General features: G+C 42.3%; 1 protein-coding gene across 6 annotated transcripts in view; it reads right to left on the reverse strand.

Annotated features, from left to right (window-relative positions):
• Window positions 1-215: 215 nt before the first annotated feature.
• The window catches only part of C5H11orf24 (chromosome 5 C11orf24 homolog), a 30,111-nt gene continuing 5,625 nt past the window's right edge, over window positions 216-24,701 (reverse strand). For 3 of the 6 annotated variants that reach the window (XM_065636361.1, XM_065636359.1, XM_065636360.1), the window contains exons 3-5: window positions 7,060-7,298; window positions 3,275-3,391; window positions 216-2,083 (exon numbers count right to left, since the gene is read on the reverse strand). In XM_065636361.1, the coding sequence (XP_065492433.1) occupies window positions 888-2,083; window positions 3,275-3,391; window positions 7,060-7,216 (1,470 nt within the window). In that variant the 5' untranslated portion in view covers window positions 7,217-7,298 and the 3' untranslated portion in view covers window positions 216-887. Of the gene's footprint in view, window positions 2,084-3,274; window positions 3,392-7,059; window positions 7,299-9,537; window positions 9,620-24,701 lie in introns of those variants that run through there. The other 3 variants (XM_065636363.1, XM_065636364.1, XM_065636365.1) reach the window with 3 other exon arrangements.

The raw sequence follows: 24,701 nt of genomic DNA on the forward strand, positions 1-24,701 counted from the left end.
ACTGGCAGCATACTGCTCTGAAATTACAGAAGCAGTACCCTGGAAGATGATCAGCATCATCTGTGACATGCCCATACTTCCAGTGAGGTCTTCAAAGCTCCCATACTTGGAATATTGAAGCAGAGCTAGTTTGCTTATACCCCCAAAGCCTACTTGCCTGCTTCTGAACTGGCAGGGACAGGAATGAAAACTGAAATGCAACAAGATCTGCCCTTCAAGGGCCCCATTTATTAACTGAATATAAAAATAAGATCATTTAAGTGCAGAGGCACAGTAATCCGCTCCATAGTGAAGAGATATCTGTGGTTAGCAGTAAACAGAGTTTACAATGCCTTGTAAACAGACCTCTTTACAAGCAAGAAGCATACTGAAACCATAACACACATTGGATTAAAAGTTCCCTGTTGCAGCAATACTCGACACTACTTATCTGGCCATTTCAGAGCACTTTGCAAAAGGTGAGAGCACTCTTTGCTTTGTTTTCAGAAGAGCACACATGAAACAAATGAAACACAAGGAACTTGCACTGTAAACAATCGAAAAAGCGCCCCAGCATTTTCCAAGGCTTATACCTTGTTAGGTGTGTTTTGCAATGAAAAATAATGGCCAAAGCTATTGTGCATTATGGAAGTTTTAAAAATGACTAGGCTGTGTGTTTGTTGTTGTTTTTTTGTTTTGGTTTGTTTTTTTCCCCCAGCAACCTGTTGCATGATTGGATAATTTTTTTTTTTCCTCAATACAGTACATGGCATTTCTCCTCAATTGCACCAGAAGTAAATTTGGAAGCACTTTCAGTTTGCCTTATAGGCAAACAGGAAAGAAAAACAAGCCAGGCAGACTTTCAATCTCCTTTCTAAATCTCTGCCCACTGTTTTTTCCCCACCCTTTCACATCTCCGAGTCCACATACATTCCATTGATCAGGTAATCCACTTGTGTGTAATCCTTCTTCTTGTAGCTCTCATAGGCCTGCATAAAGAAAAGAATTATAACACTTATGAAAAAAAATGTACCGACTAGAAGCACTGCAAGAAGCAAACTTTTATCCACTAAGTACTGAGTCAGGGGCTCAGCAGCAATGAGAAGATACTCATTGTCCACGTCCTGAGTTTCTGCAGCACCTGAAGCTGTTGTTTTGGGTGCATCTGCTGGAACCGTGGTTATTGAAAAAATGTGAGATATTGACTTTTTCCCATGCCCTGTAGTAGTTTCTGCTGTAGAGCCAGTAGTGAAAACCATGACACCTCTTGTAGAGCCCAGAAAAGAAGTTGATTTACTCAAGTCTGTTGCAGCTGTACTTGCTTCTGGCTCTAAATATGGCAGCGTAACAACAGGCTGTGGGTATGCAGAGTGTGAACTCTCCAAGGGGGTGAGTGCAGTGGCACGAGTGGAAGCAGTGGAAGATGTTCCTGTATTCTGCGGGACAAGGGTGGTCAATCTTGTGCTCAGTGTCTTCAGGCCAGCTCCAACAGTGGCAGAGCTACTACAGCAGGGAGTACTGGTGGTGGCTGAGTTAAACTGCTCTATTTGAGGCATTTGAGTATCTGCTTCAGAAATTACAGTGAGTGGAGCCAAAGTAGAAGTGGGGGACAATGCTGAGACAGAGCTACTATTTCCTGATTTCTCAATGGTGGTCACGAGCTTGGTGAGATGGCTGGAAGTGGAAGCAGGGCTGTTACCAGAAGTGGGAGAAGGGGCAGTGGATGACATGGCTTCAGCAAGAAGATCAGAACCTCCAGGGGCATCTGAGGCTTTGGCAGTTGTTTCATAAACTGTAGTGAGGACAGTTGCATTTGTAACGTTTGTTGTTACAGTTGTGGCAGTGGTGGTGGTGGTTGCTGTGATAGTGGTGGCTGCAGTGGTGGTGGTAAAATTGCTTGCAACTGTTTTTCTTGCATTTGTTGTTCCATCTTCAGCCTTATCCCAAAGCAAATGCCTCAAGTGAATCTTGCAAGTCCAAGCAGTTGAAGAAAACAGGTTTTCCATGTTGTGTTGGTCAACCCATGCATTCACCATCCTCTCCTTTTTCTGTGGATAGTTTTGGTGGTGAAACAGAACTGTTTCCGCTTTCCCACCGACAATTTCTTCAAAAAGACAAAATCAATGAGTATCATAAGAATAAAATTCTCAAGAATGAGTATCATAAGAATAAAATTCTCAAGCTCAAATCTGACCTCATACCCCCAACATGCAAACCAGAACATGTATTCTGCAGTACCTGTAGTACAACTGGAATAAATCAGTCCTGAAGTCAGCAAGAACATGAAAACTTAGACCCCTGTTTTTATTGCACATAAAATCGCTTTGGCATTTTGGCTGGTGAGGGGAGGGGGGGACAGGAAGGGAGCAGGGTTTGTTTTTTGCCACAACCAGAGAACTAATTCCACAAAATGGGGTACTGAAGTATAGAGATACAATGCAGAAGTACATTATCAATAGGAGCAGAGTTATGAATACCAGCTACTGAAAAGACAACTCACACTTTCAAAGTTACACAGCATCAATAAATTCCTCATGCTTAGATTAATAATTTTCATCTCTCAAAACTGAGTGGAAATTTCCACTTACACCTGCATACTTTGGGAGAATTTCCTTCACAACTAGCAATCTAGATTTATAGTGACATAAATCCCATCTGCTTATCAAAGGTCTGGTTGCTACATTGCAGAGAAACCTTTGCCAACCCAAAAGAACCAAAAATAAACTTTCCTTTTTTAGAACTTGGGTACAGCAAACTCTTGAAACATACTATAAAAGATTGATTCCTCAGTTACCAACAAGTTCCATTTTCTTACTGTGTCACTTAATTAAAGACTGGAAAGTCACCATGAGCAATTGCTGCTAAGGCTGCTCTGATTACAGAAGCAGCCTGATGCCTCTGGCACAAAATCCTGGCAATCTCAGAAAAAACAACGCCAAGACATTTTCCTTTCTCTTAAAAAATAAGTACACCTGTTATGACTTTATTTTCCAAAGCACAGACTGTGAAGTGCAAAGAGTTTGAATGAATGATGTCTTCGACATGGAGACAAACTGTTACTCAGTAACAGTTACAAAAGTTACTTGAAGACATATCATGCACATTAAGTGCCCCAGTCCTTACTAGGCTAGTGAAACAGTTTTTCCAGTGAACTGACTTTACCTACAGAATCATCCTACAGGCATTTCATAACACATCTCCCTCAACTGAAAGTCAGTGAAGGTTTAAATGTAGACATTTAAAGCAAAAAGGACCAGGATCCTAGATTTAGCAAGAGCCTGAAGCATGGCATTACCTCCAAGCAGATCTTTGATGTTTTGTTCTCCAGCATTCTGGCACATGCTCAGCTGGTGACACTGCAAGAGGATGCAGCAATTCTGGTAGGGCACAGACCAATTACAGTGATGGTTACCTGAAAACAGCAGAGAAAATGGGTCGGTACACACGGTATATTGAATACACTGTTTTGTGGCTGTAATGAAAGAATAAAAAAAAAAAAAAAAAAAAGATAGCTGGAATGTCTGGTCTTAAGAGTTCCTGACTCAGCCTTAGTGAAAATAACTGGAAAGCCAATGAAATCAATATAGCAGCTCCAGCCTGCCTACCTACCTGCTTGTCTTCTGGTACCAACATCTCCTAACAATAGTAATTCACTCACCCAGACAGGGACGGAGAGAGTGCACTACAGTTTGGACCCATCTAAATGCTACCATTCATCCAGAGGTCTTAATGAGAGGGGGGGGGGGAAAAAAAAAAAAGTGAGCTGAAACTGAGATGACACCCATCTCATCACCCATGGGAGACAACTCTCATCTCAGTGTTTCGAGTTACCCAGAAATTTACACTTCATTTGCTGAACAATTATACCATTAGCCATGGGAGTCAGAGAAATTGTCTTTTAGTAAGTCAAATCCCAACACAAGCTAAATAAACATATCACAGGAAGAACTCTCTCTCCTGGCATTTCCTCAATCTCACTAACTTATTTCTGGGCTCATCTACATACACATAAACAAACTTTGGGGGAAGGAAGGAACCTCCTCTAACCAGCGGTGAGGAGACATCTCAAACACTGCGTCCAGTTTTGGGCTCCCCAGCATATGAGGGCAGTATTGACATACTGGAGCAAGACGAGGTATGTGAAGGTCTGAAGCAGATCATTTACAGGAAATTCCAACTCAACATCAAGAGCAAAAATTAGTTTCCACCGCAAGGGCACTCAAACACTGGCTGGCAGCCAGAGAGGTGGTACCCTCTCCATCAGATCTTGAACAGCCAGATTTAAGTTGGGTTTGGACCAGAGACCTTAAAAAGGTCCCTTCCTGCCTAAATTATACTATGATTTTATGTAATATCACAGTAGCACAGAATTGATTTCTGGGACATGTGCTGTAACAAACAAACAAACAAACAACAACAACCCAAACAAAACACACACGAAGACCACAACACACCAAAACCAACCAAAAAACAACCACACCACCCCCCCCAAAAAAAACCCCACCACCACCAAAGAAGATAACAGTGCTCAGCCTGGGATGAAGCAGATATGTGCCCAACGGACCACCTATCCATGGATTAAAGGGAACTTAAGTGTACAGTAGGATAAATCAATTTCTGCGTTTTGTTAGAAGCATAAGAAAGGGCAAAGAACATGCCTATGTGGTACATATGTCTACATTTAAAGCTCTTATCTAGAAGAGTTACCCTCACTGAGGATAAAGGCTATGAGAAGCTTGAACTTTTCATAAAAACACATTTGTGTTACCACAGTTATTAAAAGGACTTGTAGAAAATTTATGAACATGGAGAAATCCCTGTACCAACAACTGCAGTCTGTTTTGACTGCTCTAAAGAAACTAGGAAAGGTGGAATTCTAATGACTTTGATAAAATGTTAAGAAAGTGACTGAAACCATTCAAAGCCTTTAAAAACGGCCTTTTAAAGTGATAAAATTAAAAGCTTCAACAGTTACACTGAGCAAGAGACACAGCAGCAGGCCTTCAAGACATTAAAATCCATTCTTCAGAAATGAAACCGTGTTTGGATGTGCCCTGATTCCCAATCCCACCTCCTGTCTCTTACTCAATAAGCCATGCTAGTGGAGAAATGCAGACCATCTACTACTGTAAATCATGCCATTTCTCACTTCTTGGGAAGGGGAAAACAAAAAGCCAGTAGAATATCTTGCATTGGTTACATATCTAAGTCTGTCAGTTCGGAAAGGTCAAGAGACTAATGGGGTCAGCACAGTCAAAGAATCCTGGTTTCTGCTGCCACCAGGATGATATCGTATCTATGACTTCCCCATTGCTCCCCAGGACAACTAGATATCTCTTAGGGAGCTGGACTGATTAGTAGTTCCTTTGATGCAACTCCAGACTGAGGCTCCAGCTGATGTGTCCACTGCAAGATACATGCTACCCAGTGGCTCCTTTTTGATCACTTCCAATTAGGAGGGAAGAGAAAAAAAGAAAAAAAAAAAGTGGAAGGACAACAAAAGCTCTTTAGATCTAGTTTGAAATGAAACCATGTAGGCAGACATCAAGGTCTTGCCCTACCAAACTGGTTTATTTCATTTTTAAGCCTGCTGTTACTAGAAAATCACCAATGCCCAAAGGCAAGCCAAAGCCAGGTAAGCAGATGTATTGTGGAAGCAGGAGGCAGGAATATTTGCTCTTGCAGCCATGTCATGTTTTCCCTTTATCTTCCCCAGAGTGTGCAAGATAGCCCAGAAGTATGGCCAAGTAGTTCTGTTTCTCAGAGCCAGACAGCTCAGATGGCCAAGATGTTCCCCTCCAGCCCTGGACTGGCCACCACAGAAGCAGCTTGGGAGAGCTCTGAATATGGCTGGGGATGCAAAGGGAAGAGCACAAGCTTATCTAACCTCCCAACACAGGTCCACTCTGCTTACCAGGTATCTGGGAATCCTGGATTGCAAGATCTTTGCTAACATGGGCACTTTCTCCATCACGTATCTCCTTAACCTAGCAGCATCTAGAGACTTAAACCCATTGCATTAGACAACATACAGAGGTTAGAGTTACGACCCATACTATCAGTCCTAGAGAGTTTTGCTTCTTTAATTAGCATGTAATTAAAGTGTCAAACCATCTCACGATATTGGTACAGTCGTTTTGTGATATGTTAGTTTGCTAACTACATATATCCTGGCCTCTGGTGCGGGATATTCAAAGGTGATGCTGGAATAGCTAGGCCAGCAACCATTCCACTTTCTGCGGGGCACATCTGAGATGTGAATGTACTGGCAAAAGCAGTTCTTTTTGTGATAGTTGCACTACTTGTCTAAGCTAGTGACGTTATGTCAGCCAGGTTATAAATTACATCTACAGAAGAGAGCCTAACCACCTAAGAATGTTATCTTTCCACTTCTCCAAGCAATGTAGCTATGAAGACATCTCCCCCTTGGCCTGCAACTTAACACTATAATACCTTAAAAAATAACCACTGTTCCTTTATTGACAGTTACAGAGGTGTAAATTTTCTGACATCTAAGCCTCAGGCCTCACATCTACAATGAAAGAACGCACAAAAATAAATATACTTGGGGAAAGTGGGAATGGAAAACGAGAGCAGTAAAGCTGATCTTAAAACCTAAAGCTAATCATAGAAAAAAAGACATTTCAGGTCCTTCTCTCCAGATGATCTCTCTGCACATGGCTATACATTTATGTCAAGACTTCATATCTTTTCCATCTACCTTGACACCAGGTAGTGCAACATACATCAAGTAACATCAAGTAACAAATAGGAATTAAACTGCTTTAGTGGGTTTAATACAGAACATAAAACCTGAAAAAATTGATGCTTTTGGGTTTAGTTTTGTGTGGTTTCCTAAAGATGGAATGGGTCACCTAATTCTAGGGTCTCAAATCCCTCTGCCCAAAGCAGCTAACACTCAACTGGACTCGCTCTGCACAAAACATGTTTGAAGACAGCAAGGTGCAAGGTATAAAAAAAGTGGTTCAAGTCAGCAACAGGGCAAAGCATGCACTCAGATAATCTCTGAGCCCTGACCACAGACTAACTTAAATTCCAGCAAAGAGACAAGGACCTCACCTGAAGCATCTGGGCTTTGACAAGCCTGCCTGCACTGCTTTTCAGTTGTCAGCCTGTTTATTCGCACTACATGGACTCCTCTTCCTTTCAGGACAGAAAATCTGTGTTCACATATACAGAAGGAAATCAGCAGGAAGAACACAATGGCAGTCCACATCTTCAGGGTTGGCCTTGCAGGGAGACTTCTCCTCCCAGAAGCAATTCTTTCTTATATCACTTTTAGATCCACTGTAATATACCTATTAAAAAAAAAAAATTACATCATAGAATCACAGAATCATCTTGGTTGGAAGAGACTCTCAAGATCATTGAGTCCAACCATTAACCTAACACTCTCACTAAACCCTGTCCCTAAGAACCTCATCTATGTGTCTTCTAAACACCTCCAGGGATGGTGACTTAGCCACTTCCTCGGGCAGCCTGTTCCAACGCCTGACAACCCCTTCTGTGAAGAAATTTTTCCTAATATCCAATCTAAACCTCCCTTGGCTCAACTTGAGGCCATTTCCTCTCACGTGATCACTTGCTACTTGGGAGAAGAGACCAACACCCTTCATGCTACAGCCTCCTTTCAGGTAGGTATAGACAGCGATAAGGTCTTCCTTCAGCCTCCTTTTCTCCAGGCTAAACAGCCCCCGTTCCTTCAGCTGCTCCTCGTAAGACTTGTGCTCCAGGCCCCTCGCCAGCTTTGTTGCCCTTCTCTGAACTCCCTCCAGTACCTCAATGTCTCTCTTGTAGTGAGGGGCCCAAAACTGAACATTAGGAGAGTGTTCTAGTAAACACACTCCTGTCAGCGAGGACAGAAAAAAAGTACAAATAGCAAGCACGTATCATCACAGAAAACATACAGGCAATGACACAGAGGCAGGAAGTGAAAAGACCATTCCCAAAATCACAGAGAGGCTCTTTCTTTGGAAAGGATGATTTGCTCCTCTTCTGTCCAGCTCCAATGGAGAACTGCTCAAGTCAAAAGCCACACGTACAAAGCCAAACTCAAAGCCCACAGGTGTATGACAGCATAGACATGATGCCTTTTGGCTTCCTCTGGGAGCCTTAACATTGTTCCTAGCTGCAGCAGAAGGGTTTGCACCAGTTTGAGCACTCTGATAATATGGGGAACTATAGTCCTGGCCCTGCCTTTACACCAAGTCGCTCAAAGCTAGGCATCAACCTTAGTTGTTTCCTGCTTTGGTTTTCCTGCTCATTGCAAAAAGCTAAAAGAAACTTGGAAAAAATTTGCAAAAGCCAATATTTCAAGTGTTCCAAGACATTATATAGACACCTCAGTTGCTAGTGAAGAAGATTCATAGTTACAGTGAGCTATTTCCCCACATGAGACAATAAATAGCCTATGTATTTTCTTCATTAGCAATGCACACATGACACTGTCCCAATGGATGGGCTCTCATCCTTTAAGTCACTGGAGCAGGTCCTGTTGACTTCTGAGCAGATCATCAGCTTCTACCTGGATTTTTCCCTCTTGTTTCCGAGACTTTTTAAAGCTTTATGTGAGCTTCCAAAAAGTTTAGCCTGAACCAGACCAATTTTAAGTCTCTTCCTTAAGTAGTTTTTGAGAGCAACCATCTTTCTCATCACTGAAGCAAACTTTAGTCCTCATTCTGCAGGGATGAAGAGATGAAGAGAAATGGCATGGCCTTCAAAAACTGTTGAGATTCAGCTTTATGTGACATCTCAGAGGTGTGTGTGACAACTGCAGTTGAAGATGCAAAAGCAGTTCATGACACAGAAAGAACAGCATGTGTGAATGGTATAAATAGCATAGCGAAAAACATCCAACAGTCATGCCCTGAGCTCTTAACTCCAGTTCCACCTATGCTTGTGAATTTAAGAATCTGAGTAAGAGCCTTTTTTCTTCCAAGAAAGTCCAAGACAACACATATTAGCTTTGACTCTCTGATTGCAACATTTTGATGCTTCGTACCATGAAACTTTTGTTTCCAAATTTTCCTCCTTACTCTGAGTCCTGAAGCCCCGAATAGAGTAAAAAATTTGTAGCCTCAAAATCACCCTGCCTAAAAGGGGTGAAATATAAGCAAATTTTTGTGGAGGACATACAACCTACAGGTCCACATTGGACTATCAAAGACAGGGACAAAACTTGACAATAAAACAGAGTGCCTCAAAGTCAGCATCCTGTTTACTCTAGTAAAAGGAGTTATTTTGCCGGTTGAAAATAGATAGAACATTTCTACATCTTCCACTCTCCCAGAGAGCAGTGGAGACTGAAAGGACCAGACTGCAGGGTACTCACACTACTGACCTTAGTTTATGCACTCCTCTGCAGCTTTCTCCCTGGAATAAGTGTGCATAGCATCACACTCGTTTTTTGTGAGTAGGTTTCTCACTGCAGAACCCAAGTTCATGCTTGGGTCATCCTCCACCTGGCAGCTGGAAATGTTTCTAAATCTGACCTGACAATAGAAGTCTTGACAGGGAGGGGCAGCTCTCTAGACTCACCTAGTTCTCCATACCAGAGATTGCACCTGGTGTCCAGCCAGCACCAGCTTTGCCGAGGTCTCATTCCCATTTTGCCTTGCACATACAAAGCACAGACTGACTTTGTTCGTTCCTTCTCATCACTTGCTCTTCCAAGTGCACCTTAGCAGGAATTGAAAGAATCAGCGCAGGAGACAAAACGACCTACGCAATACACAGCCGCAGCACCCACAACACGGTACACAGGCATTGGCTGCAAAGGAAAGCAGCCCCAAGTTTCCAGCAGGGAATTGGTAATATGAATTTGTGTTATTCAGCCAAGATAATTTCAATACTTTTCCAACTGTTTTGAATTACAAGGCACTTCCACAAGTTTACCTTAACCTTTAGCACACTCTTGCTGTCAATCTTAGCATATGCTGTAGTTTAATCATTGAAAAGTCCAGTTGACAAGACTGGGAACAAGGGGGAAAGCAAGGAAATATGTGAAATACATTGCCCACAAGACATTTTCCTAGAGCAGACAGATCCTTATTGCTGATAAACAGTTAAAGTTTGCTTTAAACTCTGAATCCTTTAACTCAAAGCAACCAATTCGAGTTCCCTCACAGACACTATAGGTACTTCACCAAGACACTCAAAGCACCATTTGGCAACCTGCACTCCACCACATTATGCAGAAATAAGTGCACTTTTTGTAGAGTTCACAGATCACAGGCAGAGATTCAGCAAGTAGTATCTGACTCATGGAAAAAAAAAACCACACACACATCATTTTGACTAAATTTTACTATTTAATGAGATTCCATCTTGTGTTTGTTGTCCCTTTTCAAGGTAGAAGGTTTACAAGAAGCAATACTTTATAGCCTGAGAAGTGACTCTGAGAATGAATTGCCTGTACAATAATGTATGCATTTGTTGTTTTAAAGAAAATAGTAAAGAATAACAACAATGAATACAAACACAGAGCACTCTCATTATATTTTTTCCCCCATCTTTACTAATACCTTTGTAGTTATACTAGCCAACCCTCATCTTCCACCGCATTTTGGAAATGCAGATATAGCAGCATTATATCTATGCATAAATACTATTATTATTGTTATAGTTAAGATCTCAGTCTTTCAGGACAAATAAAATGACAATTACTCTCAGCTGACCCTAGAAATACATGTATTTGTAAGATGGAATGTCGATCACACTCGGTGTCTAGAAGCTGTTGCATTAACACAGGTATCTGTTCCGTATGTACAGAGAAGCTTTTATATCCCCAACCACATTAACCCACCAGAATTCCTTCTCATCACAGCCGACTTTGGTCCCACCTGATTGCAACAGCTCCAGAGAAAAGCAGAATCCCAGTAAATGCCTCTGGCCTCTTCAAAAGCACCTGGCAGCCTTTCTGGATTAGGCTGGCACTGGTTAGGGGGGACATGCTGAGTTCAGACATGAGAGGTTTGTCCCCCCTTTCCTTTAAACTAATTTTAAGTGTTATTTAGCCAATTATAAAAATCCCTTTACAGATTGCAGAGCGAGCATGTGAAGGAGACAAACACAATACACACGTTGTAAGTACAGCAGACAAGCGAACAGCTCATTCCTAAGCCCAGCAAGGAGATAACAAGATGCAGTTGTACCTTAATGCAGTCCATATGATGCTAGGGATGCTGCGTTAAATATCAGAACCTCCAGCTTTTTTTTTTTGGCCTCTTCCACCTTAGCACAATCCCATACAACCAGAACAGGAGTTATAATTACTTGCAGATCACTGTTCCTGATGCAACAACAGCCTTTTATATTTAAAAGCAATAAGCGTTATTTCTGCCTTCCCATCACAATTCTAGCCAGTCCCACACAGCTCCATTTGTACTCAGAGACCTCACTGAGCACCCACTCCATGCACCTACGGCCCAGAAAAGCACCAGCTACAGCTTCTTCTCCAGATCGTGTTGCTCCTTAGAAGAAACCATCCTCTGGCTGTCAGAAACAACATGAAGGAAGAGATGAACACTACTGTTCCCATCAGAAGTAATTTTGAGAAGTCAGGGCAAAATTCACTCTTTGAGCACTACCTTCTCCATCTGTAGAGCATCCCCAAGGAAATTAAGAGTCAAACCAAACCACAAAAGACAGAAACAAAGAAAATCTGGGAAAGGCCTACATTCTGAAAAGTGCGACATTTACTTTACCATCTGTGGCTATAACTCAGCAGGGGACAAACGTGCTGGAAAACCAGAATAGCTTTGAGTCAACAAGTGAATGACTGATAACTTTGCTATGTACATACACATCCAGAGTGCATTGCTAGCTGAGTTTCAGAAACATTTCTCCCTTCTTGCTGATCACCCTGTGCTCAAGCCAAGGAATTTGTGGGGAAAAAAAAAAAATTCAAAGTATTATTTCAAACACCACTGATTGGGATGATGTTGCAGGATCACAGTAAAGCCTTTGGAATATAAACCCCTTGCCTCCATGCCCTCCCAGCCAGCCTCAGTTGCTCCTAGTTAAGGAGAAGAAAAAAAACATGGAAAGAGGGAATGCGTGTGTTACAGATCACAGGTACGAAGTGAGCACAGTAAATCATTTAGGGCAACACATGCTCCTTTGAGCTGTCATTGAAGAGCCAGCAGACACTGCCCCAAACTTCATACTTAGAAGCATGCATGGGCTAGGCATAAGATAAGGTCCAAGAGCTGCAAAGAAATCTTCTATCCTCAGTATAACAGCAAAGCACAGAAAATAAGGGTGAAATATCTTTTGCAGACAATGAAGCCACTGTCCCATCAAATTGAGAAGACATAAGGCCTGGTTTCGACTTACAATTGCTGCTAAACATTTCTCATGTTGTGAGCTCTCAGAACAAGTGCTATATTTCAATCTCTAGAAAAACAGAATTAAACCAGATTTTGCTAAGGGAAGACAAGCACATCTCATTTTGTGAATTGAAGCTATAATGCAGGAGGCAGGAAATTTGTGCTGCAATCTTGAAAGCCATTTGGCTTCCCAAGCTTATCTCCAAGACTGAAGTTGCACAAGTGGATAGGTCTAGAGACAGAAAGGGCAGCGCCAAGGCACATGAGGATGCCCCACTGTCAGCTAAGCATGACCAGATGAAGTTATATCATTCTCTGAACACCAGCTTTAGAGTAATTAAGTTCCTTTGGCTCCCGAAGAAAGTTAGTTACAAGTTAAAGCTGTTTCTACAAAATGTCATGTGCTATCAACAATGAAGGATGAACAGAACAACGGTTGTGAAGCAGAGAAGCATTAGAGATTACAGGGAAGGAAATACGTTTCTAGATCCCTGATGTGGACACAGTTCCTTTGACTTCCCAAGATGCCTGCACAACATGAAGCGCTCCCACTTCCATAGAAAACTATACAATAGTCAAAGGTCCATTTATTGCCTCAATACAGGCTCTCCATGCCCCCACTATTTCTAGTAATAATAAAATGCCCCTCTGGGAGGATGACTGAGGTGGGACATGAACAGTTCCTTGCTTTCAGAGGGAGTTTTGAAGGAAAACATGCCTAGAAATCACTGAGCCTTGTCTCATGGATACATCAACCAGGCTAGGATTGTGACCACCAAAATGGATCTGGTAAACATCTGAAGGTGACATGAAGCCAGCACAGCATTCAAGGCTGATCTGCTGCAACAGTAGGATGCAAGTTGCTCATGCTCCAAAATGTGATTCGGAGAAGAAACATTGCCAGCTCAGGTCTGGAAGAACATCACTTACATTCCTTCTCCTACCACATAGTTTCTTCAAAGCTTAACATGGCACAGCTGGCCATGTATTACACAAGAGCTGGCACATCCCTCCGCGTTTGCAGGCATACTACTCTCTACAGCAGGCAGAACAGGGTATTGGATGGACATTGGTTTGGTCTGCTGCTGTCTTTTCTGATGTTTCTCCTGACGTGTGTCCACAAAAAAAGATTTTAAAGAATCCTACAAAGCAAAAAATTCCACAAAGACTGCATGACACTGGCATCTGTTAGCAGCCTGATAAACAACATTAGGCAGCCATTAAGTTATACGTCATCTCCTCCCCTAAACATGAACCACTTCCTTCAGCTTGTAGTGTAGTTTCCATCTATACCTGAATCTCCCATCATCTGCTCAGTGAGCAGATAAGCTGCTGTATCCTCTGGAAGACTCGTATGGAAGGGGTGCTTTTTAAAAGAAGTTTGCAGCTGCTGAAGTATTTCTCCAGCTGCCACATATTACTCTCTGCAAGAAAATCCTTCCTCCTTCTTGTAAGTGGCCAAACACAATGGATCGGGACTTTCAAGATGTTCTACATGAACAGAACCAACACCTTACCATCTCTTTCAAAGAGGTGGAATGCCAAGTTTTCCTAAGAAACTCTGAGATCACACTTGGACCTGGCTGACACATGAAACTTTCACAACTATAAAGCACTTCAGGCTCCAGGCTGACAAAGTCATGTTGTGCTACATGCGGCCAAGGTTGTGCAAATCTCACAAGGAACAGCATCTCTGCAAGGTCAACACCACCACACTCCCACAAAAGGAATGGAAAGCCATTTCCATGCAAGAGGTGGATTTATTGCAGTATTTGAACAGCAGACCTCATTCACGCAGATATTAAAGTGCTATATCCTTCAGTTTCAAGATTTTCAGCAACTTGCTCAATCTTCCTTTCCCTACCAGGAAACCAGAGAGGAAGGAGGTTTTAGTGGTTAGAGGCCACATCTGATAGTGATGCAACTCAAGCTCAGGCTCCTTCCCTGCTTCTAGCTTCCTGTGGAAGCGATAGAGTGCTACAGATTCACAACCTTGGGCACATTTAGCCACAGTGGTTTATATGGGTGGGTTTTTTTGGTTAGTTTTCTTTTGAATATTCAGCTTTACCCATGTCCAACTTTCTGTGCCTCTGTTTCCCACCTGTATTCCTTTCTCAGGCCACAAGGCAGACAGCTTATGCATTTGTTATGTCACTAATGAGGACAGCCCATGCTGGCACCATTGAGGCTCCATGGCCACCTCACTTTGCTTCTGAGAAAAAAAAAAAAAAAAAAAAGTTAAAATCTAAAACCCCAAAACCACCATCATCCATCCAGCATCCTTTCTTACCAATATCAGTGGCATGTTCTGTAGTTCAGATGGTGAGAAGTACTACTCAGTGGGACACTTTTCATGTGAAAAATGACCAGGCAGTTATTTCATTTATGAAAGTGTGGCTTGTTTTGGAATATCTGAAATAATTCAGTTTTAATAGAAAGAAAAATGAAGTGCCAAAGGCTAACTGCATAAAGCTGTGACTGGACAATAAATCTGTCAAGAGAAATACCTCCAAGCAAAAAAAATGTGCTCCATGGCCAGGTGCAACCTTCCCTAGTCTGATCTGCACCTGAAGTAGCTAGCAAATTTTCAGACATGCTGTTGTCTCATGGAACAGAAGATTAAATGCAGGGCATTTCCTACCATATGTTTCAAATTAAACAGCTTTCAACAAGACCCTCAGTGTAATAATCCCAGTGGGTTCACACATGAACTCTGCAGCCATCGAGCTAATACAGAGCAAAAGAGATCAAGAAGGCAATCTCATGATTTTGTCTTTTATAAGTACCTGCAGAAGCAGGTACTCTGCAGCATGGGTGCTTCATGCTTGCCAAGAGATGGCATTAGAATCTAGAACCTGCACAGTGTACATGCACAGGAATAAGTTGTGTCTGAGTTGCTATTAAATTCAAAGCTGCCAAGTCTGGAGCTAAGAGAGACTTAAACAAGTAGCAGCTTCAGCCTGAAGGTACAATTAAGCAAGTGTTACTTTTGGAGCAAATAAAACTGCCAGTGTGTTGAAGTCTAGTCACCCACCCACCTCCTGCTCTGCAGAATTTTACCTCAGTCAGCAATTTCCCAGCAATATAGGTCAAGTTAAGTTTCACTGAAGTTGATAGCTTCAATGCTATCTTTCACTCCAGATATTTTTGAGAAATCATTATCCTTTTCTACAGGTTCATGCATCTGTAATACTAATTTTAGGCATGTAAAAACAGAAGACACATCTCCATCCAATACACAAGGTTCTGCAACTTTGCTCAAGAATTTAAGGCTGTGCATGGTTTTCAGGGAGGTTGCAGTGATGGCACCTGATGTTACAAAAGCATCAGGCAATAATGTGAAGAGCTCAGAAACGGATAAGAAAGTTTAGACAGCCTGGAAACAGCCAAAACATGGTACCAGTGCAACAACCGAAAGGGAACTTCCGCTCAGTGCTAAAAAAACTGGAAAGAAGGAAAGCATTTTTGGCTGTATCTCCTTCCTGCAAGGAAACAGGATCTTTGTGTATATCCTGAAATATGGAGAATTTAAAAAAATTTTTTAAAAAATCAAAATATACATACCTTCACCTCCAGTCATCCTCATGAGCAACACAACTAGCAACACTCCTAGATTATCAGAGGTTTATTCTTTTTAAGCTAACAACTCTGGTTAAAAAACAAGGTAGCTTTATATGGAAGGTCTGCCAGGTGAGATGCAGCAAAAAGACATTGCAGCTTATCACAACACAATATGATGCTGGAGTGCTTTTCACCATATGTATGCTAGCAAAAATCAAAAGACTCTTCCCAGACTCTCCAAACAGGAAGACATTTATAGCAACAGCAAATGAAGGTTGCTGGCACATGCCTCCCTGCTTTGTGATTTTGACAGCTTAAAAGATGTGGAAAACACAGGGCAGGGTGTGTGGGGAAGCTCAACCAAGTCTATTTTTTCCAAACAAAGAGAGGATCAAATGCAGTAGCAGCTCTCCTCATCCTTGGTGGCCTTCCCTGTGGTAGGTTCAAGTCATGCACCAACCTGAATTTAAACCTATGGGTCATCAAAACCTAGAGGAAAAACATCCTTCCCTCTCCTTACTGTCATGGATGTTCAAGGCAGCATCTGTAGAAGTGCTTCAGCCCAGCTCTTGGATCTTGTGTCCTCCGTGGCACCAGGGCAGCAGCTGTGCTCCCCCACCTTGTTCTAGATCCCTTCTTTTCAGTTTCAGAGGAACTCATTTAAGTTTTGAGTCCTGATGCTGATTAATAGGTCAAAGTAAAATAAGCTTGGCTTGAACTCAAAGCTTCTGCAGTACAAATATCTTTGTACAAAGAGCCCCTTATTCATGGAAGAGGGACTGCACAGGCAATAGCAGGTTCTTCTGAACCTCCCTGAGCTCAATATGGAAGGTCTCTCTATCTATCTGCCTGTTGCTGACACTGCTAATGACGACTCCAAAACTATTCCCTAGGGTTACCTGAATACCATGGGCATCAGACAGTCAGCAGAGAAGTTCACTGAGAGAGATTACAACTACCACAAATATCACCTTAAATTACAAAGACATGGAAGTGAAAATCTGCATGTTTTCCCATAAGCTCTCTCATGTTCTGTATTTCACCGGAAAGATGGGGTCTGAGTACAGGTGTTTTCTGAAGCACTCTTGAATGCCTCCATGCTTATCTTAGTCTTCAATTTTTGCTCAGCAGTACAGCAACAGAATATGAGGAGAGGGGAAAAAAAAAAAAAAAAAAAAAGAGGCTGAAATCTCTCTCTCAACTTGTAACACTGAACTAGAAAAAAAGCAGGTTATTCTTACTCCTCCAGAAGCGTGACCTAAAAGCAGCAGCAGACTGAATCCATTAGAAATTTCTGGCTACTGATTTTATGCCAAAGATGCTCTGATCATGTAACAAGAGGAACAGTAAACTAGAAAAGACAAAATACCAGTAAGATCAGTCCACCCTGGTCCGAAAATGAGGTCAGCATACACTAATTGTCTAGGTCAAGAGAATGCCTCAGAGAAGTTGTCCAAGCAATGACAACAAAAACAAGGACAAACATATGAAAGCCACACTTCAAGCAGTAACTCTTGCTGCTCGCTTTGATACACTGAATGGTATTTTGAAGACTTCTGCTCCAACGTAATCCAATACAAACCTGTTTGAAAACATCAGATTGCAGTGGAACACCATTACAGGTCAGGAATCAATAGCTGGAAAAGGCTATGACTGAATGAAACCAGATACAAAACAAAAGACATGCCAAGAATTAAATAACTCACACCTGAATTAACATGCACGTCCCGCCTACCAAACCCCACCTTTTGCTCCAAATCCAGTTTACTGCTAAAGCCTCTGCAAGCCTGGAATGAGAAAAGGCTATAAATGCAGAAGAGTGAGGAGGCAGGTGGCCAGCACTGAGGTACAGCACTTCCTCAGCCTCATCCTTTAAAGCAAGATTAGGATCCTCAGAACTAGACCTCAGACAAACAAGTTCAACTTGGAGGCTGGTTGTAGGGGCTTCCCACCCACAAACCCACCCCTGCCCTCTCAGCTGCTCTTGCTCCTGTTAGAGACTGTTCAATTACTCACAAAGCAGCAGTAAATCACACCAGTAAACTGCATCAGTTTAGAGCCAGGCACACAAGGTGAACTGGCACCAATTCTGCTTTCCTAGAAAGCTGCAATTTGTAGTAAATCAAGAACTGACCCATAAGCAGCAGAGTCATCCACACAGAAGGACAGGAATCTCTGAGTGACATAATGCGTGCTCTAGCATAACTGTCAACTACCAGCAAGTTTATTTGCTTCTTAAAATCATCCAGAAACCTGAAAGTTTCCAAAGGAGATCAGAGAAAACTCCAGAGCTATCTTTTAAGTGACTGCATGGGTCAGAGGACCAGCAGTCTCCCCTTCAGGTTCCCCTCTCTATTCTGGGTCCAGCACCTTAAAACTGAGTATGACCTTCTGTGGTAGGGAATACCCCTTTGGCTAGTTCTGTGTCAGCTGTCCTGGCTGTGTCAATCCCCCCAGGTACCTCTGGACATTAACCCTCTCTCAGCCAACCCTGCACAAAAGAGAACAAGCACCTTCTCAGGACCTGAGAGAGAAGAGTCCTTTGCAGAAGGATGTGGCTGTCACATTAAGAAGCTGGAAGAGCAACTTCCCAAGTTGTTTCTTGTACATCTAATGCAATGCTCACTTCTAAACAGCCAACAATTTAGGAGGCAGAGAATGTTAGTTCCCCTAGCCTTAAAGCATGGTTGGGCATAAAGTGCCCTGGCAAGGCAATATGAAGGAAAATCAATGCCAGGTTTTCACCTTTGTTAGCAACCAGCGGGCATCAGGCTTCAGCAATATGAAGCCACAAACTTTCAAACATAAAAACACACAAAAAATGAATATTTCCACTGGATGTTGGGCAACAACTCTCGGCTCTCCTCTGTAATTTCAAAGTTGGTTTTTTGGTTGTTTGGGGGTTGTTTTGTTTTTTCTTTTATGTGCGTGTGTGCACATGCACTTTTTTGGTGGGTTTGGGTTGGGTTTTTGAGGGGGTGGTTTGTTTTGGGAGGTTTTTTGTTTGTTTGTTTTTACGAACTCCGAAGCACCTTTTTAAAAGAGGTACTTTGGCTTTTCACACAGAAATGTCTTTAGGCTTATAAGGCAAAAGCCAAAAATCCAATCTCAATCTAGCAAAGATTAAGTTTTACAAATTCTGTCACAGTACTAAAAAAATGTCCATTTGCTTTTAATGGAGAAAAGACTTGGCACACTCCACTTTATGGAAGAATTAGCTCCAACCAGGATGCTGTGACAGTAGTTCTCTCAGACCAGAAGCTGTGACTGAGCTGCATTGTCTAATTATCTAGCATGGTTAACCTGCACCTAAAGCTTTAGTCATCATGAACAGAACATTTGCACAACCTGTTCTTGGCAACAGAACATTTATGTATCTAGCAAAGGCCTGAGATAACCTGAAAACACAGCTCTAAGCCCGACAACATTGTATCAGACATCTTTTCATGAGCAGGAAGTACATAAATTATCATAATGCCAGTGACCATGAGGACTTTAAAAGGCAGAGTGGAGATAATATGCAGGTGAACCACCATGGAGAAGTAGGGTTCTCCAACAGAAGAGGCCCTGCTGCAGGTCCAGGGTCCCAGTTCAGAGCAATGATGCTAAAGACACACAGGGAACACGAGCTTCAGCAGAGCAAGGAGACACCACCACCCCTACCAACTGTATCTCAAACAATGCAAGCACCCACAGGAATGTTTAACAAGGCTATTATAACAGCCCACACTTTAAACTCACAAATTTTTTTGAGAGCCTAGCTGTAACTGAACAGTCAAGTACTTTTAGCATTCAGTGGAAGGATCTTCAAAAGTTCAATTTACAAGTGTGGAGAAATTAAAAGTTTCCTCTGCCCTAGAAAGCAGAGCATTTCTGCTTCCACCAGCTTCCCAATAAAATCCAGCTTCTGTCTCACATTCAGCTTCTGGGGCATCTTAGCCATATTACATGAGGGTACTTTCACTTGGAGCATGTATTCTGTGCTGCGTCAGCCGAGATAGGGTTAATGTCCACAGGAAGCTGGGGGCTGCCACACCCAGGACAGCTGACTCAAAACTACCCAAAAGGGTATTCCATACCATTGAAGGTCATGCTCAGTTATAAAAGGGGGACTGGCTCTGGGGAGCCTCTCTCTTTCTTACTGCTGGGGTGTGGGGCAGTCCTGGACACTCTTGGTTCTCTCTGGACCACATGAGAGGACCACATGGTAGGGTACTACTGTGTTTTGAGCACAAGCTGCTGTCCAGGACAGCAAGGGGGAGGGCAGGAAAGGGTAGGTTTCAGTGCAGGCTGCAGTCAGTGTTCATCATTGCTGCTTTGGAGAAATTGTTTGCCCACGAAAGGCAAACGCTGTATGGGAATTGCGGAAGGTTGGGCGAGGAGGAGAAAGGTAAGCACGCTCAAGTGACCCACAGCTGGGGTATAAAGAAAGCACGTACATCACACTAATTGTTTTACTGACCTTGTGTACTTGACAAGTAGAACCTCTGTGTTAGATAACATAGGCCTGAGAGAAACCCTACGGTACCTTATGTCTGAGATTCCTGCTTTGTTTTGAGAAAGAGCGGAGCACAGCAAAAGACTGTGTCTTCTCTAAGCCTTGAAATATAGATGAACGCAGCCGGCCTAGCGATCTTCCAGCAGGGCTGAACTTAGCAGCACCTGCGTCCCCACTACCATTAGCTCTGCCTGGGAGCTTAAGTGTGACTTCGGAGATCCCCCAAGGAGAGAGGTAACTAAAATAAAATTTGCTCTTTGCAATTGCATTCGTGGTCTCTGGCTCTTCTTGCAATGTGCCTGTGCTTGTGCACACAAACGGCAAACCCAGGATTATCACTTGGTGAGAAATTGCGCTGTGAATTCCTTGCTTTGCCTTTTTTTTTCCTGTTCCGTTAAACTGTTCTTATCCCAACCGACCTTGCCTTTTGTTTCCTGATTCTCCTCCCCATCCCACCAGGGGCGGGGGAGGGGTGAACGAGCAGCACGTGGTTGTACTTGCTAGCTGGGACCAAACTACAACATATTAACTCCAGAAGGAACCTCTGCAGGTGTAATCTTACCGATTTCAATACGGTTCTGCAAGCAAATTTGTTCCAAGATATGCAATAAACTAGGCGCTCATTTAGCACAAGGGTTTGGAGCTGTCAGTCAACTCCCAGGGGACAGCTTGGCCACCCCACGGTTTACACTGCATCTGTTACCACAGTTAGAGACATTAAATACCAAATGAAGAACATACCACCCAGAAAGAATTGCTTGCTAATATTGCCAAAATGTGCAGAGGGGAAAAAAAAAAAAAAAAAAAAATCAGCCAAAACCCACAAAACCCCAAACTTCACCAGTGTTTTCTGTTTATATTTTATTCTAGAAACTCTATTTCATTCAGATATTCCTTATAAGGATGTGTCATCAGCACCAGAAATCCGCTTGTGTTACAGCTGTTTATTCACTGTATTAATTTCATCGCATCAACACACATCCAGCACTACAAATTTTTCAAAGCCTCAAAATCCTTGCTCTCTTTGCAATGGGACAGAAAAGCGACAAAAGGGAATCTATGAACACACTAGATCCAGTCAAAAGCTAAACAGAAAACAAACCCAACTTTCATGGTTTTGCTTTTCAAGTCAGCTGGTAACAAAAGCCATCTGCATTACAGCTCCATCCAGGTCATGTGCTTCTCAAAGTCAAGCAGCAAGTGTCCTTGAAGAACGTTACCAGCTGTTTCCATGTCAGCCTATCTGCCTTAGGCAGCAATTCTTCCAATTGGCAAAGCACATGTTCAACTTTATATGTGAAAGTAAATCTAGGAGAACCAGTGGAACCTGCAACCTACATAAAATTAACTCATGTAACCACTGACAGGCTCATGACATTGCATTCCACTGCTGGCTTCGCTGCCAAAAATGTGCCCACTAGAGTAAGATACAGCCCAAATACCATCAGTGATGCATTTCAGTCACAGCACATGCCTACCCCAGCCATCTCAGAGATGGTCACTGCAGGCAGACCACATGGGTCCTGCCATATCTACAAGGCAAACAAACTGTTGGCCGTCCCTCAAAAAACACTATCATAGATGAAGACATAATTGTTCTTGGTGTCAATTATCTTGCTTCATGGCTTCAGACTCAGCCTCAAAGATTTTAGATATGAAAGCTAAGTTATTTGTTACATGTGGATTTGTATAAAGGCTTTTGGTGAGAGACCACTTCAAAGTTCTAAAGCAAACTAAAATGCTGTTGGCTACAAAGAAAGGCTTTTGCATGGTCTGGTAACTGATTAGAATAGGAAACAAAGAGCAGAAGGAAGCCACAGGTTTTCATGAGGACAAGTGGCCACTAGTGAAGTTCCACAGATCTGTGCTGGGGCTATGCTATTCAACACACAAGATTTGAAGAGAAAGGGAATAGTGGGATGATACTGGCTTTCAACTGAACTACCAGACAATCTCATTATACCAAGTGTCAGGAGATGATATCTCTCTCCAACACTACTGATTGCTGCTGAAGACAATACTGTCCTAGACAGAACTCTGCTTCTACCTCATGCAGATAATCTCAGGCAGTTAAGGTCTGCTAACATGGTGCAATAAGCTGACCAGTGAACAAGTTCTACAGCTCTTATTGACTGAATGCCCACTGCATGATTTTTAATAAAGTCCCAGAAGCAGTGGTGTGGACATCTAGTTCAGATAACAAAGGCCAGAAGCTCCTCTAGAGACATGGGAACCTACACACCATGCAAACTTAAGTTTATTTTGTACCAAGTACCTTGGCCAGAGTTATGAATTCCAGATAGACATTAAATAAGCTCTCTGCACAATTTTTACAGAATCACAGAATGGTTGAGGTTGGAAGGGACCTCTGGAGGTCATCTGGTTCAAACCTCCTGCTCAAGTAGGGCCACTTATGGCCAGTTGCCCAGGACCATATCCTTTTGAGTATCATGGAGACTCCACAACCTTCCTCAGTAACCTGTGCCAGGGCTCAGTCACCTTCACAGTGAGAAAGTGTTACCTGATGCTCAGAGGGAACCTCCAATATTTCCATTTGCGCCCATTGCTGCTGGCCCTGTCACTGTGCACCACTGAAGAGTATTCTCCCTTCAGGTATATACATTGATAAGATTTCCCTGAGCCTTCTGTTTTCCAGGCTGAGCAGTCCCAGGTCTCTCAGCCTTCCCTCACAGGAGACTCTCTCAGAACAGAAGTCTCTACAAATGTAGATGTGAAGGACAGTTCATACGGACTACAGTAATGGCCACGTGATATGGCTTAAGTTGCTGTCAGGAAGAACTGTCACCTTCAAGGGCATAAGCTACACCTCACTATCAGGTGAGAGGTGGTCTTGAGCCATAGCACTTACACTTCTTGTTCCTAAAGGAGCTCTGCATAGCAGTACCACGTTAAGACAACACAGGAGCCGCTGCTCTTGCGAACTAGGCCATTTCCAAGCATAGAAAGCATCTGAGATGCATCAGGCTTAGTAGTTCTGCATCAGCCTAAGCAAATATTTTAAAGACACTACACCATCTGTATCACAAACCAAGGAAGATACCATGACTATCCCAAAGACCTTGCTATAAAAAGAAACTGGAAAGATTAAGTATGTTTTACACATTTTGTAAAGCTCTAGATAATTAGGATTCATTAACAAAAACGACTAATGACAAAGAACATTTGAGGAGGGAGTATGTTTGCTCTTTTCAAAGCTGGTCTCAAGTTTTCACACTCAGAAATGAGTGAATGAGATATTTTCCAAACAAAATCTTTTAAAAAAATGAAACCCAGGTACAGAACGTTTTATTTTAAAGGAAGAAACCAGATTGCTCCTTTTCTAAGTCTCATCAGGCCAAAAAGTGGCAGAAATCCACATGAAGATTCACAGAAGCTGCTGTGAAATCCTAGTGACAACATCATCTTTTCAGGACAGTTAGGATACGAACAGCTTTAGAAAAGGGAAGAAATGATAACTTAAAAGAAAACTGGTCTTAGCAGGAAAAAACCCTTGATTGGCACAGCTGAGAAAGACAGAAAAAAAAGCATTTATAGCAATACTTACTGTTTAACTTAACAATTAAGACGAGCATCCATTTACTGCAGGTAAAGATCTGGGGAATAAATACTCTTTGTGTGGACATGGAGAATTTCAACATGCCAGTGGGTATTTCTCACCTGTCAGAAACTCCCATCCTTAACTCCCTTAATAAGCCAACCTGTGGGAATGGCAGGACATATGGCTCCAGCCACGCACATGATAAAGGAAGATCAATATTGACATGGCCATCTGGACAGTCAAGGAAGAAATAATACTAACATGGCAGGGCATTAGTTTGAAAGAGCAGAGCATAGGTAAGATAGAACAACCTTCCTTATAGGGTAGAAAAACGGGTGTGAGAAGACTAAACCATTTGTGTATAGCTACAGGAGGAACTGATCAGAGCTGGAAAAGAAAACAGTCTCTTGAAATCCAGCTTAGTGCATGAGCTACAAGACAGTCTGCTTTTCCTATGAAAGCATATATTTACTAAGAGTGCCATCAACAGCATCTCAGGAACATCCATAAATACCTGCTCTGAGGTTTGTCTTTTCTGAAGGAGATAGGGAAGAAGAGTTTTCCTTTAACATAAGCCACATACAAATCAAAAGTAGTCAATAGTAAGATTCAGGGGATGACATATATTGATAAGTGAGGAAGTAAATAGGTAGTACAAACACATGAAGTAGCCTCCTCTCCAGTTAATGGCTTGCTTGCTCTTAAGTGGATCCCAAATATTTCCCTTCAACCAGTTTGCATTCATAACACTTTA

Source organism: Caloenas nicobarica, chromosome 5 (genome assembly GCF_036013445.1).
Source record: "Caloenas nicobarica isolate bCalNic1 chromosome 5, bCalNic1.hap1, whole genome shotgun sequence".
In the NCBI taxonomy this organism is placed as follows: Eukaryota; Metazoa; Chordata; class Aves; order Columbiformes; family Columbidae; genus Caloenas; species Caloenas nicobarica.